The sequence below is a fragment of the Ochlerotatus camptorhynchus genome, unplaced genomic scaffold (genome assembly GCF_037179485.1).
Source record: "Ochlerotatus camptorhynchus isolate MF236.1 unplaced genomic scaffold, CSIRO-AGI_Acam_v1.1 ptg000062l, whole genome shotgun sequence".
NCBI classification, from domain to species: Eukaryota; Metazoa; Arthropoda; class Insecta; order Diptera; family Culicidae; genus Ochlerotatus; species Ochlerotatus camptorhynchus.
Genome location: NW_027040552.1, coordinates 4,816,330 through 4,831,200, shown reverse-complemented (window position 1 = coordinate 4,831,200; position 14,871 = coordinate 4,816,330). Strand labels below are relative to the sequence as shown.

Here is a 14,871-nt window from a genome sequence, read left to right as displayed (position 1 = left end):
CAAGACCATGCTGGAGGTGGCTGGGTTCCATTCCCGGTCCGGTCTAGGAATTTTTCGGGTTGGAAAGTTTCTCGACTTCTCTGCGCATAGAGTAGGATTGTACTTGCCACATAATTATACTAATGCAAAAATGATAGCAGGCATGGAAAGCTCTCAATTAATAACTGTGGAACTGCATCTAGAACACTAAGTCGAGAGCACACAATAAGCTAATATGCGATATGCAATAAGCTTCAAATGCGAAGAAAAAGAAATAGTATTGAAAATATGTTAATTTTAAAATTATTAGGGGTGGCACTCTTGCCCTACCTGAATAGTGGCGGAAAAATTAAACTTTTTGAGCAGATTTAAGCAATGCGTAAAAAATGTGTGTTGTAAATTTCATATAAAATTAAAATCAACAAAGGTATTACGCTAAGCACGATGCGCTTTATTTTATATAGACTGTTAAAAATAATCACAGTGATAAATCACTTCCGCTTATATTAACGGCTTTCGTTTCAACTTACCCCGCATTGCAACTTACCCAGTGTACCTTACATACATATTTGTACGGTGAATATCGAAACAAATACCTAATATTGAGTCTTAAAGCTTTGTAATAACATGCAACGCGCTTCGCCTTATAGACGCCTGGGCCCCACCTTCCTGCATACCAAAACGTTTTTAGTACAAACCGACCTACGACACGACACACGCGTCATCGTACGCTACGAAGATCTCCACATGGCCTGTTTCATGCGTCGTCACTGTTACAGAACCTGTTTTGGGATCTTCTCTGTGTGTTGCGAGAAAAGCTAACCTATATTAACAACTGTTTATACCGGCTTTCTCTACTGATTCAGAAATAGGCAGCAGCAGTAGTAGTAGGATTCCTACAACAATCAATACATGTATGAAAGAAATACACCAGCTCACAACTTGCTGGAAACGTTTCTCTCTCACAGATGCCAGCCAGCTCAGAGACCCGGTTTTATTTAGTTTAGAGTTTTACGCTTCACAGGTTGGATCGTCGTCTACGTCGTCAGCTCGTCACGGATTTGATTCGATTTTAAACTGCTACAGCCCAGCCTAACAAGCAACCAGCAGAGGCCAATTAGGTGATACGTCAAGCATTTAGTCATCCGAATTCCACAACCAGTGGCGCATAATTCCGAGTTTTGTTAACTGAATCAGTATTGTTCGAGAACAATGTCCTGGTATTATACGGTAAGCATAGCGTAGTGGCATAATGGCACCGGTCAATTTGGATAATTTCCCTCCGAAAAGGAGTGCCTTGTCGATGACGAAATCCGGTCGATCGATAACTTCCGAAAAGAAAAACGGAAAATAGCGCTAATGCAATACGGTTAAGTAACTGTTAATGTCTTCCATTTTCAGCCCAAGCCAACCGTGGTCCCAGCGGTGAACTTCGATGCGTCGGCCGACGCCAATGCTCTGAGGGCCGCCATGAAGGGCTTCGGAACCGATGATCAAGCCATCATCGACATTCTGTGTGCCCGAAGCAATGGCCAGCGGTTGCAAATTCTCGAGACGTACAACAACGAACTGGGACGGGTGAGTACCAACGATATGTATGTAAATAGTGACTGGGGTTGTGCTTGGTTTATGACGTATAGAGATTGCGATGTTGATGTAGCAAACGTTGTGGTGGCCTTGATTTGTGTGTCTGTAATGTGGAATGGATGAGTCATAGCAATGGATCTCCATCAGAGTGTTTATTACAAGAGCAAAAACAGTAGCGCATTAGCATCGTATATTTGATGACATGAAATCTCATGAGATTAAATATGAATGTTATTCACTGATTCAATAAAGACTCAGACAAGATAGATATTGCTTCAACAATATTTTTGAAATACACTAAGCGTATGCTAACTAAAGGGACTTTTTGATGTTTATGAAAATCGCATATTTCTTCTGCTCTGCTAAGGTAAGTTGCTGGTTGAACAATTTTTGACACGAGTGCAAAATTTGTCTACGATTAGCTGGTATTTTGAAAACATTCAAAAAGTCCCTTTCAGTTAGCGAACGCCATTAATATACTCAATAGTGTGGCAGTGACGGTTTGTTACGTCCTTGGCAAACCATGTAAATGACGTGCCTTTCCCTAATTGCCTAAATCAAGCACCAGGTTTATCAATAGGCCTATTTTTATGGATTTCCAATATTTGTTCACGTGTAGAATTCTAAATACGCCTGAGATATCACTTTTCATTCAAATTCTGATTTATCTAAAAAAAACATCAATATCCCAGTGTGAAAATTTATCATAATCATAATGATCCTAATGCTTCTGAATGTCTTTATTTTTTTTTCTAGTATAAGTAAGTCGAATGGCTGCCTCAGAATCTTTTTCATTGGTAGGGGAACGCATCAATTTTGGCCATGTTTTTATGATATTTCACGTTTTTCACATGTTTGAGCTCTTACGGTGAAAGTTAATGCTTTTCCGTTGATACTGACTCCACACCCAAATTCAAAATGCATCAATATCAACAAGCATTGCAAATTAGCAAAATGGGAAGCATCAAAAATTTTGACCATAGGGTTTTTGATCTAATTTCAGTCCTACTAAGCACAACCCCCGCTTTACCTCTCTTTTTTGGACGGGTTTGAACTAAAAATGGAATATTTCTGTCAAAGATATCTTCTAAATTTATTCGCTATACAAACAATTGGATTTTAAAAAGAGTCACAAATGGTTGAGATATTGTCCAAAATCTAATACTGCTTCTTGATTCTAAAGTCGTCTTACGTAGGGCCTAACAAAGTCACTTTCTATTGGAAATCGTCAAGCTTGAGCTTGAGCTTGAGCTTGATTGACCGCCCACGGTTGCTACTCTGTTATTGCCAGATCAGCTGTAATTACACAGAGAACCAATAGACGATGCTTGGGACTAGCAATCATCCTCAATGTGTAAAAACTGGTGATCTTAAATTAGGCAATACCAGCGCCGGCCGCGCCCGAACACAGGTCAAGAAAGGAATGGGAAGGATTGTGTTGACATGACACTCGCTTTGATGGAAGCCGAGAACACCTCTGCACTTCCACGAGGAATCACTGGGATGTTGGATAAGAGGGTTGGGTTTGCAGCAGGGTTCGTTTTGGTAAACGATAAGCTGATTTGATGTCCTAACGATCATATAACGCGAAGGAGCTTGGGACTAAACCCACGGTCTTCTGCTCAGTAAGCAAAAACGTTTGCCACTAGGCAGACGAGCACCTTTTTAATCACCGAGTTTCTGTTATTACCATGTAGTCATATTAACAAATAAAACGATTGACGAATCTTGAATGTGGATGGGCCTGAGATTAGACTCATGATGTTCTACTTAGTAAGCAAAAACGGTTGCTCTAAGGCCACCGAGCCCCTCATATCACATATTACCGTTGCTCAAATTTTTGTATCCATTCAAACCCGGAATCAACGACAACAACGAGTTTCGCAAAATACACGATACACGAGCGATTTTACCATAAATCTCTTTGATATGTAAAAACCTGGAACCGCGTTTTTCTGCTCAGTAAGCAGGCCACTGTAACCGACGATCTTTCAAATCCGAAAACTAAAAACTACGAAAAAGTACTTAGGCCTTCATTAAGTTCCACTTTCACGCGACGTTCAATGTTTCAATTTTCTCTTTACGTATTGTTCAGGCTATAAATAGGCCCTTTTCAAAAGTTACGCGAGAAATACGCACAATCGTCGCTTACCTCGCAAAACTGGTTCCAAACGACAACAAAGGCATAAGCACCTACTGAAACCTGGCCGTAGGCCTATGCTAGACAGTCCCACTAGTTTCCGATACATTTATAGGGGATAGTAGGAGATTAAAAGAATGCAGAAGAGTTATAGAGGTTTTTTGTTGTTGTTTTGCTGAAAATAGAGAAACAGAACTATACGAAATTACACCTGCTGAAAAAAAGATAAGTCTATTATTTTGGTTAGTGATCGTTTGGATTTGGGTCACCCCACGTTGTGTTTAGGTTAGTTTAAATAAATAATACTATATAGTCATATAAATCACCACAGCTCATTATCTTCAGCGTTATCGCTTTTTGTTTCTGCATCTTTAGTAGCCTCTGTGATATACTTACTGGCGGCATACTATTTTGGGAGTGTATATGAGCGTGTACCATGTACGGTAGCTCATCTCTCATCGTGATGGTGGGACATAGTAGATAAATTAGAGAGAAAACAAGGAGGTATTAGTATTAGTTATATGTAAACAAACAAAACAAAAGAAGAGATGAGGAAAGAAGAGCAGAAAAATAAAAAGGGGATAAAGTAGTTAACAAAGAAAAGAAACGTATGCAGATTATTAGAAAAGGCATTATCCGAGAAATCAATCAAATGTCACTCCCGCCGAGATCTCAGCGAAACCCTCCCCGCCGAGACCCGCACAGCCGAGCTCGGTAGAAAAAACTAAGTGTGTAGATAGATTAGTAGGAAAATAAATAAAACTACTTTATGACTCAAAGCGCAATGAATGAACGTTAGTTTCGGGATCATTTCAGTGTTAGAGTTATGTTAGTTTTGATCCGTAATCAGCCCTGCCGGCCCCTCCAACATTAGTTGCAGGCAGTGGTTGTTAGATAATGCGACACTGTAACTACTACTATTTTAGAGGTATGATTCGTCAAGTTTATACAACTCAATGTTTCAATTGAGGCAAACTATCTATCTTACAATTACAAAAGTAAACCTAAACTTACAATCATCGTCAATCCCCTTATTCCAGGGCAGGGCCTGACGATTTGAATCTAATTTTGATCAGTGAACGGGCACCATATGGTACATTTTCTCACGATGAACCTATCATTTCCAGCCTATCTGGACTATTTAATAAATGGAAGCCATAACATGTGTTACGCTCCCCCTAAGCGGGCCCTCCGCATCCTGTCTCTGTCTCATATCAAATACAAAATGCCAATGGTATGAATGTATCTATATACTGCCGGTAATAGCAAGTCAGTCCCATCTGCATTTTCATCAATTTTGAGTTAGCATCATTATTCAGATTTTCTTTCTATGTTTTTTGAGATATGCTATTGAAAAAAGGTGGTTTGTTCAAGGAAAATGAAAAACAATACCAAGTCAAATTGTCCCACAGCGAAAAGTAACCGCAAGTCAGTCCCATTAGAAAAAATATGTTAGAAATGTTAGACAACACATCGCATCATGAGATTTGTGTCAAGACAGATTTTGCCCACTTTCCCTATGGTATCTGGAACATGTCCGGATGTGGCCAATATAGTTGTTACGATACTCAGTTTGACCGCCAATCGATATGGCTTTGAATTATCATGTATCGCTTGATGGAAAAAAAACGGATTTACCACTCCCCCGGGGATACCCGGAACATGTCCGAGTGTGGCCAACATGGTGCTGGTCACTCATCATGACTCTTATCGATCTTATTTTTGATTTCTCATGTGAATTGATTTATCGCATGGGGGGTTTGGCTCGTTTATAAAAAGCTCTGGTCTGATGAAGACCCATACTTACCGGAGTATGTTTCGGCCATTGCTTTGGAACCAGCGGAGCAAATCCAGAAACATTCAATAACGTTCTATGGGACCATGGTATCTTTCTACTGTTCAATACTGAGCTAAACTAATGCAGCATCGTCATGGAATTGTGACTGACTTGCGGTTATTTTTCTCATTCACGGTAAATGTAATCGCAAGTCAGTCCCACTCAGATTTTGGCCATAAAATAAAAATTTTACGATATTTTTCCAATATTTTTGGGTAAACATAGATGCATTCTATCACATTGTACGTTTATTTTTAAATTTATCCCTCCAACATAAGTGTCAAATCAGAAAACTTGAAAAATCTTTGAACGCCGTTTTCTCATTTCCAGTTTTTTACAGATGGGACTGACTTGCGATTATGGGCAGTATATAACTTGGAAATGACGTACAATCAAATAAACCCCCTTAATCCACTCACTTGGTCAGGCTTCAGAATCGTCTAGTGGGCAGTGCGCTCTACACTCCAAGTTACCTTTTTTTTTCAAATTTACTGCAAATTTGATATTTTACCCATTGAGTGTTGATTAGTCACAATGAAACATTGTGACAGAAGTTGAGGTTATATGGTCCTATTTAGGATTATATCTGATAAATCCAAATCTGGCCAACGCCCACCCTAAACCTAAACCTGTTCTAATCCACCTGAAATGACTAACGAATGGAAGACTTTGACTACCCAGCCATGCAATAGTCTCATTCCGTGCCTTATGGCAACTTGATGATTCTATTGCGCTCATCTTCTGGCACCACCCAGGGGAGACTTGGTCCTGTACCCAATGCTTAACTTATCTCCATTCCACTCAGCTACTCGCAATTTCTTGTGATATAGTGGGCGGAATATTATTATATGAGACAATTCAATGCAGACGTCTTTCCAAATTTGGCAGAACGACAGGTAATCGGTGAGATACCACGATAGTTGCTATTCAACAACTCGACAGCGTCCCATCGTCAACGCCTGCTATGAGAATTTCCCATTGCAGACGCCAACGAAATGACGTCATCGAGCTATCGATCAACTGCTCTGGTTATCGCCTGGTACCTTATAGCACGATGCTAGGAGACGAACCGGAAGAATCGATGAGCTACCTCCCCCAACTTTCAATTGGAAATCGTCAAGCGACGACGAAGCTGCCAACCACCACTTTCAATTGAAATTCATTCTGTCTTCTCTTCGAGCATATCCCCTTCAACATCAACAGAACCACTTTAGATCAGTTTTCATGCTGTTTGTTTTGGCTTGACTCTTGTTCATTTCGTCTTCCATTGTCAAATGAGCTTACTTTCGCATTGAAGCGAAGCTATTCGATCCAAATTCGCGCTGTTTTCCTGTTGATTGTTCACTCGGTTCATTTAAGCGCATGCACAAAAGATCTGTGCATGTGGATGCCGAATTTATCACTGTCGGGTGGTTTGTTTACCCATCAATATGGGTATTTTTGGAATCGGGGTGACGTCTAGAGTCCAGAAAACGATATGTGACGCCATTTTAAAATTCAATATGGCTTCCAGTTTTAAAAAAATGGGAAATACTGATGCCGACCCATCAATATGAGTATTTGTGGAATCGGGGTGAAGTCTAGAGGACCAAAATTGATTTGCGATGCCATTTTGAAATTCATGATGGAGGCTTCCAGTTTAAGAAAAAGTGGGAAATACTGTCAAATACCCATCAATATTGGTATTTTTGGAACTAGGATGCTGTCTAGAGCATGAAAATTTAATTCCGACGCCATTTTGAAATCCAAGATGGTGGCTTCCTATTTCAGAAAAAGTGGGAAATAGTGTCAAATACCTATCAATATAGGTACTTTTGGAATCGGCATGTCATCTAGGGATTGGAAATAGATATGCGACAAATCCAAGATGGGGGCTTCCGGTTCGAGAAAATGCGGAAAATACTGTCAAATACCCATCTATATGGGTATTTTTGGATTCGGGATGACGTCTAGAGAATAAAAATCGATATCCGTCGGCATTTTGAAACCCAAGATGGCGGTTTCCAATTCCAAAAGTGGGAAATACTGTCAAATACCCATCAATATGGGTATTTTTTTAATCAGAATTTCGTCTGGAGGCTGAAAATCGATATCTTACGTCATTTTGAAATCCAAGCTGACGGCTTCCGGCTAATGTTCAGCTAATTCTGATGCCGACCCATCAATATAGGTACTGACGTCTAGATGCTGAAAATTGATATTCGACGTCATTTTGAAATCCAATATGGCGGCTTCCAGTTTAAGAAAAAGTGGGAAACACTGTCAAATACCCATCAATGTGGGTATTTTTGATATCCCAGTGCCGTCTAGAGGCCAGAAACCAACGTTTGACGCAATTTCAAAATCTTACATGGAGGGTTTGAGTCAGAAAAAGTGTGAAATACTGTCAAATACCGATCAATGTGATTATTTTTGGAATCAGGGTGATGGTGGCTTCCGATTTCAAAAGAAACCCTAAAAATGGCGTTAAATATTGATTTCAGCATCTACGCGTCGTCTCCGTTCTAAAAATACCCAGATCTTACGGTATTCGATACTCTTCTGAAACCCGATGGCCGCCATTTTGGATTCCAAAATGGCATCGAATATCGATTTTCGGCATTTACTGTCATCCCCGTTCCGAAAATACCCGTATCTTAGGGTATTCGACACTTTTTCTGAACCGGACATCGATTTTCGCACCTTCGCGTCGTCCCCGTTCCGAAAATACCGATATTGTAGTGTATTTGAGACTTTTCCTGAGCCCGATGGCAGCCATCTTGGACTCCAGAAAATTCGGACTACATATAATCCGGATGCCATCCCTATCGGCACCCGATATTGTGCGGATACTATATTTTGATGCCTGAAGACGCGACGCGTGACAAATCGAATGAGCCCCGAATTGAAGTGAAAGTTGAAAAAACAACGAAGGAAGCAGTTTTATAGTCATTCATTGCGTCAATTGAAACAAGTCTTTGCTTCAAATGAAATGAGCTGATGCACTTGACGAACGAAACAAGCCATAGTCAAGTCATGTTTGACAGGAAGAATGTCCATAGTGACTCGACAACAAGAAACACAATGACTTCACGAAAATGATATTGCTCGAAATGAAGCGATTCTGCGGAAAGTTCATTTTCTTGTCTTTGTTTCGAAAATGCAGAACCCTGGTCTTACGAGTTTCAATTCCGTCCTAACGCATTGAAACGCCATTAGATTTTCTTCGTCCTACGGATAAACGTAGAAAAAGGGAGCGCTTCTTTTGTTTTGAGAACAATGAGCGTAAATATTCATACAATGCGCTCTAACAGGATTTATATTGTAACTAATGAACTAAAGGGTGTCCACGATGAAATTGCCACACTATTAAATTGCTCTAACTTTTTAACCGTTGGGTAGAATTTAATGAAAATTTGGGTGGATTTAGTTCATAGTGCATTATTTACATCCTGCAAGTTTTAAAGTCCTGTGATCAAAACTCGCGGAAATGGAGTCGAAAGAACAGCTCGTGCGTGATAAAATCTTGCGCATTCATCACGAGAACAAGGATCTCTCGCATCGTTCCATCGCTAAAACGTTGGGAATCACGAATTCCACGGTGTCGCGAGTGATTAAGCGGTTCGAGGAACGGTTGACCACCGATCGGAAGCCCAGAAGTGAAGGAAAAAGTATTCCGTACATCACCAAAAATCACAACCGCGTAGTTGGGGCCTTCAACCGAAATCCGAACGCCTCCGTTAGGGATGTGGCTAAGAAGCTGCACCTAAGCCGAAGTTTTGTCCAGAAGGCCAAAACTAAGGCTGGGCTTCGAACGTTCAAGGTGCAAAAGGCCCCTAATCGAGACGAGAAGCAGAACAAGTCCGCCAAAACCCGTGCCAGGAAGTTGTACCTCAACATGCTGACGAAAGTTGAATGCTGCATCATGGACGACGAAACATATGTGAAGGCCGACTTCAAACAGATCCCCGGCAACCTGTTTTTCACGGCCAAGGATAAGTTCAGCGTTCCGGAGCATGTCCGCACTCAGAAGATGTCCAAATTTGCGAAGAAATTCCTGGTTTGGCAAGCCATCTGCACGTGCGGGAAGCGGAGTGCACCTTTCGTGACCCAGGACACGATGAACGGGCAGGTGTACATAAAAGAGTGCCTCCAGAAGCGGCTGCTTCCTCTCCTGAAGGCCCACAACGTCCCAACAATCTTCTGGCCGGATTTGGCCTCATGCCACTACTCCAAGGACGTGCTGAAGTGGTATGCGGACAATAAGGTCAATTTCGTGCCGAAAATGTTCAACCCTCCCAACACTCCGGAGCTCCGCCCCATCGAGAAGTACTGGGCGATTATGAAGCAGCACCTTCTTAAACGACCTAAGGTAGTGAAGACAGTCGAGGAACTGAAGAAAGTATGGGTTTACATGCAAAAAACGGTTTATTCACAGGTTGTGCAGAATCTTATGGCCGGGGTTAAGGCCAAGGTGCGGGCATTTGCGTATGGACTGTAAATAAAATACGAGTAAAATGGTAAAATGAAGTTTAATAGTTATTTCTCAATCCCTGAAAATTTTATGGCAATCAGATGAAAACTCGAATTTTGCGAATCAATTTTGTGTGTGGCAATTTCATCGTGGACACCCTTTATTCTCAAAACTACAATTAAGTCTATATTACCGAACTAAAAGGTAAGGGAAAATAATAAATTTGAAGATTATAAGCACCCGTTTGCTAATCAACATTTAATATGCAACAGCTGAAACTGCGGAAGCTAGGGATGCCTACGACGCAATCGGATTTATGCTTGAAGAGGTGTTGAATTAGCAAAAGTATGTCGTAGTTGATACCCGGTAATTTATGCAAAATTTAACATACTGACATCCCTTTAGGAATTTATAACATCGTTTACTCTCGGAATAAATGTTCATGAATTAATTATATTGTCGAGCAGTTTTGGGACGACCTTCTACCAGCGATTTTACGAAAATGAAACAATAAATTCCAGATTTTTCAAGCATATTTCAAATAAGACCCTATTTTCTCGAAGTTGTAGAAGAAAAAATATCAAAATATTGTTCCACGTTAAAGTTCGATTGGTAGGAAACGTCATTTTAAACTGCTCGAATGATGTGATCCATTCGGTAAATTCTGGCGACGTAAATTGTAATTGTAATTTATTATCGTAACGTTAGCCTGTCGGTTGCACCATTGCTCAGGTCAAGGAAAACACAACATTTGATTTTTAACTAAAGGAGAACAATAAGTCATTAGTGGAAGTAGCTTTCTTAGTAGGTATGTAATTCTTAAACTAGGTTTGAGATCCTGTTGAGAGCGCTGTCTTGAATGCGCTGATCGTTGTCTGTCGTCGTGTTGCTAGGGGGAGCTGGTTCCAGATGATTGCACCTGCTATCATCACACTCTTCTTCTTCGATGTGGTGTGATGGGGAATCGCAAAGCAGCGGGCCCGCTCAAGCTGTCCTCTTCTCAGGTGTTGCTGCAGATAAGGTGGGAAAGTTCCTGCGTACCCTTGGCGAATAAAACAGCTGATTCTATTCCGGTAATTTGTGTCCAGGTCGTGTCCCAAAATAGAGTTCCTTACAGCAGCAGTGGATTCTCTGCGTCTGAGGCCATAGACAAAGCGAACTGCTGCCTTGAAACAACGGTTTAGTTGATCACGGAGCGCTGATGACAGTCCAGGATAGTAAGTGACGTCACAGTAGGTGAAAAACGGCATGACCACTGCTTGCACCAGCTTTATTCGGGTTTGAACTGACAAAACTGGAGCGAATCTTCGGAGTGTCCGCAACGTTCCAAAAACTTTGGCCGTTATGTCGTTCACATGTCCATTCCACTTCAGGTTGCGATCCATCCTTAGACAAAGATTCACTACGTTGTCAGACAAAATAATGTGTTCTCCGCAGAAAACGATGTTAGTGGTTGGTGCTACCGCTCCTTCTTTGCAAAAAATAATTGCTTGCGTCTTCTTCGGGTTGGGGAAAAGAGAGTTCTGCCTGGCCCATCGCTCTATGCTTTCCAGATCGTTGTTTATGGCTTCGAAGAGTTGGTCTACGTTTTGAATGGCACCAGAAATGTAGATCTGTAGGTCATCAGCGTAGAGCTGGTAACTGCATCTCAGTCCACGGGGAAGGCTATTGATGTAGAGGCTAACGGCACGAGCCCTGGGGTGTACCATCTATCACTGATCTCTGGGAGGACATCACATTTCCTATCCGTACCGCCTGGGTGCGATGATCGAGGAAAGAAGAGATAAGGTCGCATGCATTGTCGGTGAAAGTAAATTCCTCTCGAAGTTTTCTCTGTAATTTGCGATGATCAACACAGTTGAAGGCCAACGAGAAGTCAACCAGGACCATAACTGTACACTGCTCGTTGTCGAAATGGTCATAAATATCGTGCGTCACTTTTGCCAAAGCTGTTGTTGTGCTATGGCCCTTTCTGTATCCTGATTGGTTCGATGCAAGCAACCTGCGATCGTCCGCTTCCACGTGCCCAACAATTTGGTCGAGCAGGATCTTCTCGAGAATCTTGGAGATGGCAGGGAGAACACTAATTGGCCGAAAGTGTTTAGGTTCAGTCGGATTTGTTACCTTTGGTATGGGCATGATGAGACCTTTTTTCCAGACGGCAGGGAACGATCTGGCATCAATCACCGCATTGTACAGGTGAACCAGTACAGGCAGTACAAACGGGACCAACATCTTAACGAATGAGTTAGGGATTCCATCTGAACCTGCAGCATTGGTTTGAACTTCCATAATCTTGCGTGACACTTCGTTGGCTGTAGTCCTTCGGAATTCGAACTGCATCCCATTAGCGATACGGTGCGCCGGTTCAACTTCTGCTCTATTGTCAGTCACAAGCAGTCGATGTCCCTCGCAGAAGAAACGGTTCATCTCATCAGGATCAGCATGTTCAGCGGCAACGTTCTTCTTGGCGTTGTTATGCACACCCTCACGCCGGCGGTTGCTCCAAAGCTTTTTTGCAGGGAGGTTGTGTGCAAAATGCGTTTCCCCGTATCGCTTCTTTGCTGCTGAGATCAACGATGCTGCCTTACTGCGTTTTCGTACGAAGTCGTTCCACTGATTGTCGTTCCTTCTCCTGTTGGGATTTCGCGTGTAGAGTGCGTGTGCTAGGTCTCTCACGGCAATCGCCCTTTCAATTTCTGTTGTAATCCATGGCGTACGTGCATCTTTTACAACAATTTCACGTTCAGGAGCATGTCTGTCCATTAGGTTTTGCAGTTTGGTTGTTATTGTCTGTGCTTTAGTGTTAACGTCGTCGGTGTTGAGTGCCTCTCTGAAGTCCATTGTTTGGAAGTCTGCCTGAAGTGCAACAACATCAACATTACGGAAATTTCTGACCATAATACGCTGAGGTGCTGCTTTTCTAACTTTAACGTCGGAGATCAAGAAGATGATCTCATGATCTGAGAGGCTCGAGGATTTTGTCTTAGCTGTACGTAGATGGAAGATTCAGGACTGTCTGTGATGAGTAGATCGATTGTCGTTGAACTTCTTTCTGCTATTCTTGTGGGTGGTGTTGGTAGGATGGTAAGGTGGAAGGCATTGTGAATACGGATGAGCGATCTCAGATTTCCTGATGACTGTTGAGCAGTGACGTTGATGTTAAAGTCTCCGGCAACGAAGATTCGGTCGAAGGCGAAATCCTGGACATCGAAAAGGAGCTTCTCGTACTCTCGTGCAAAATGCGGGTTCGAAACGGAGGGATTATAGATGGTGACGATTCCAATGTTGAGATCGTTGATTTTTACCTTAACGACGAGATACTCGAACCTTTGCGCTAGAAACACGTCTGGATCGTATGTAGATTTGAGTACTGGGGTTGCCGTCAGACCTTTCAACACGTAAATCCCGATTCCTCCACAGGATTTGCTTCCACGGCCGCAACTTTTCTTCGAACAAATTCTACTACTGAGATGACAACTACTATTCCAAGATTCTAAGTTCAGGGAAGGCCTGTAGAAGGACAGGGAAGTCCTACTGAAGTTCAGGGAAGTCCTGTTGAAGTTCAGAGAAGTTCTGCCAAAGTTCAGAAAAGTTTTGCCGATATTCAGGGAAGTCCTGCCAAAGTTCAGGGAAGGCCTGCGGAACTTCGAGAAAGTCCTGCCGAAGTTCAGGGAAAGCCTGCCGAAGTTTCGGGAAGTCCTGCTGAAGTTCAGAGAAGTTCTGATGAACTTCAGGGAAGTCCTGACGAAGTGCAGGGAAGTCTTGCTGAAGTTCAGAGAAGTCCTGCCGAAGTCCAGGGAAATATTGCTTAAGTTCAGGGAAGTCCTGCTGAAGAACATGGAAGTCATGCTGAAGTTTAGAGAAGTTCTGTCGAAGTTAAAGAAAGTTTTACCGAACTTCAGGGAAGTCCTGCCCAAGTTCAATGAAGGCCTGCTGAAGCTCAGGGAAGTCCTGCCATTTCAATTCTTGGAAATCTTCTTGAAAGACCTAATGAAGTTCAGGGTACTCCTGCTGAACCTCAGGGAAGTCGAAAGTTCTGCCAAATTTCAGGGAAATCCTGTTGAAGTTCAGGGAACTCCTTCCGAAGTTTAGGGAAGGCCTGCCGAACCTTAAAGGAAGTCCTGCCATTTCCATTTTTAGATGTTGGTTTATTTCCACAATGGTGGATCCAAGATGGAAAATGATTTTCAAAATGGTGGATTTAAAATGGTGAGTCTTTGATAAAATGTTCGGTCTTTCTAAATATCTGTTGTGTTGGAAGATTTTCAAAATTTTGGATTAACGACGGTGGGTTTTCAAGACAATAGTCGATGTACTAATATTATAGTATAGTTGTAATTATTCCAATTTTAATATAACAATTACAATTTCAAGATAGAGGATGAATTTCAAAATGACAGTTAATAAAAATAATGATGGATCCAAGAACTAATATAATTATCTTGAAAAATACCAAGATATATCAGAATATCTTCATCAAAAAGGCTGAAATTTTCGCAGAATATCCTCACATACTTGTGAAACAACTTATGAAAATTGAGGATTAATTTGGTTTAAAAAATATTTCGGAAGAGTTTTTTCGATCGTTGCGTTATTTTGTAAAAAATCAACGAAGTGAGTCATTTTGAACTGATCCACTTTCATCTTTAAACGTGTTAAGATTGTTGATTTAAATCTTACTTATCGAGGTACGTATTAGTGATTCACAAAATAGAGCTATTCGGCCGGGTATTCGGCGTTTACTGATATTCGGCCATTTCCCACCTAACAAGTGGCTGACAAGGGGACAAGGAGTGAAATTTTGAGACTTCAAAGCTTGATATCAGCCACACAATAGGAAGCTCGCAAGCGAGTTTATTCTCGCAAGGAGGC

The 14,871-nt window shown here is 41.6% G+C and overlaps 2 protein-coding genes across 2 annotated transcripts in view; one reads left to right on the top strand and one right to left on the bottom strand.

Annotated features, from left to right (window-relative positions):
- Positions 1 to 14,871, bottom strand: part of LOC135696860 (WD repeat-containing protein 91) — a 123,768-nt gene that overhangs the window by 90,940 nt on the left and 17,957 nt on the right. The gene's annotated exons all lie outside the window — the stretch shown is intronic.
- LOC135696862 (annexin B10-like) overlaps positions 970 to 14,871 on the top strand; it is a 30,459-nt gene continuing 16,557 nt past the window's right edge. Inside the window, exons 1-2 of the mRNA XM_065216401.1 lie at positions 970 to 1,209; positions 1,381 to 1,557. Of these exons, the coding sequence (XP_065072473.1) occupies positions 1,192 to 1,209; positions 1,381 to 1,557 (195 nt within the window). The 5' untranslated portion in view covers positions 970 to 1,191. The remainder of the gene's footprint in view (positions 1,210 to 1,380; positions 1,558 to 14,871) is intronic.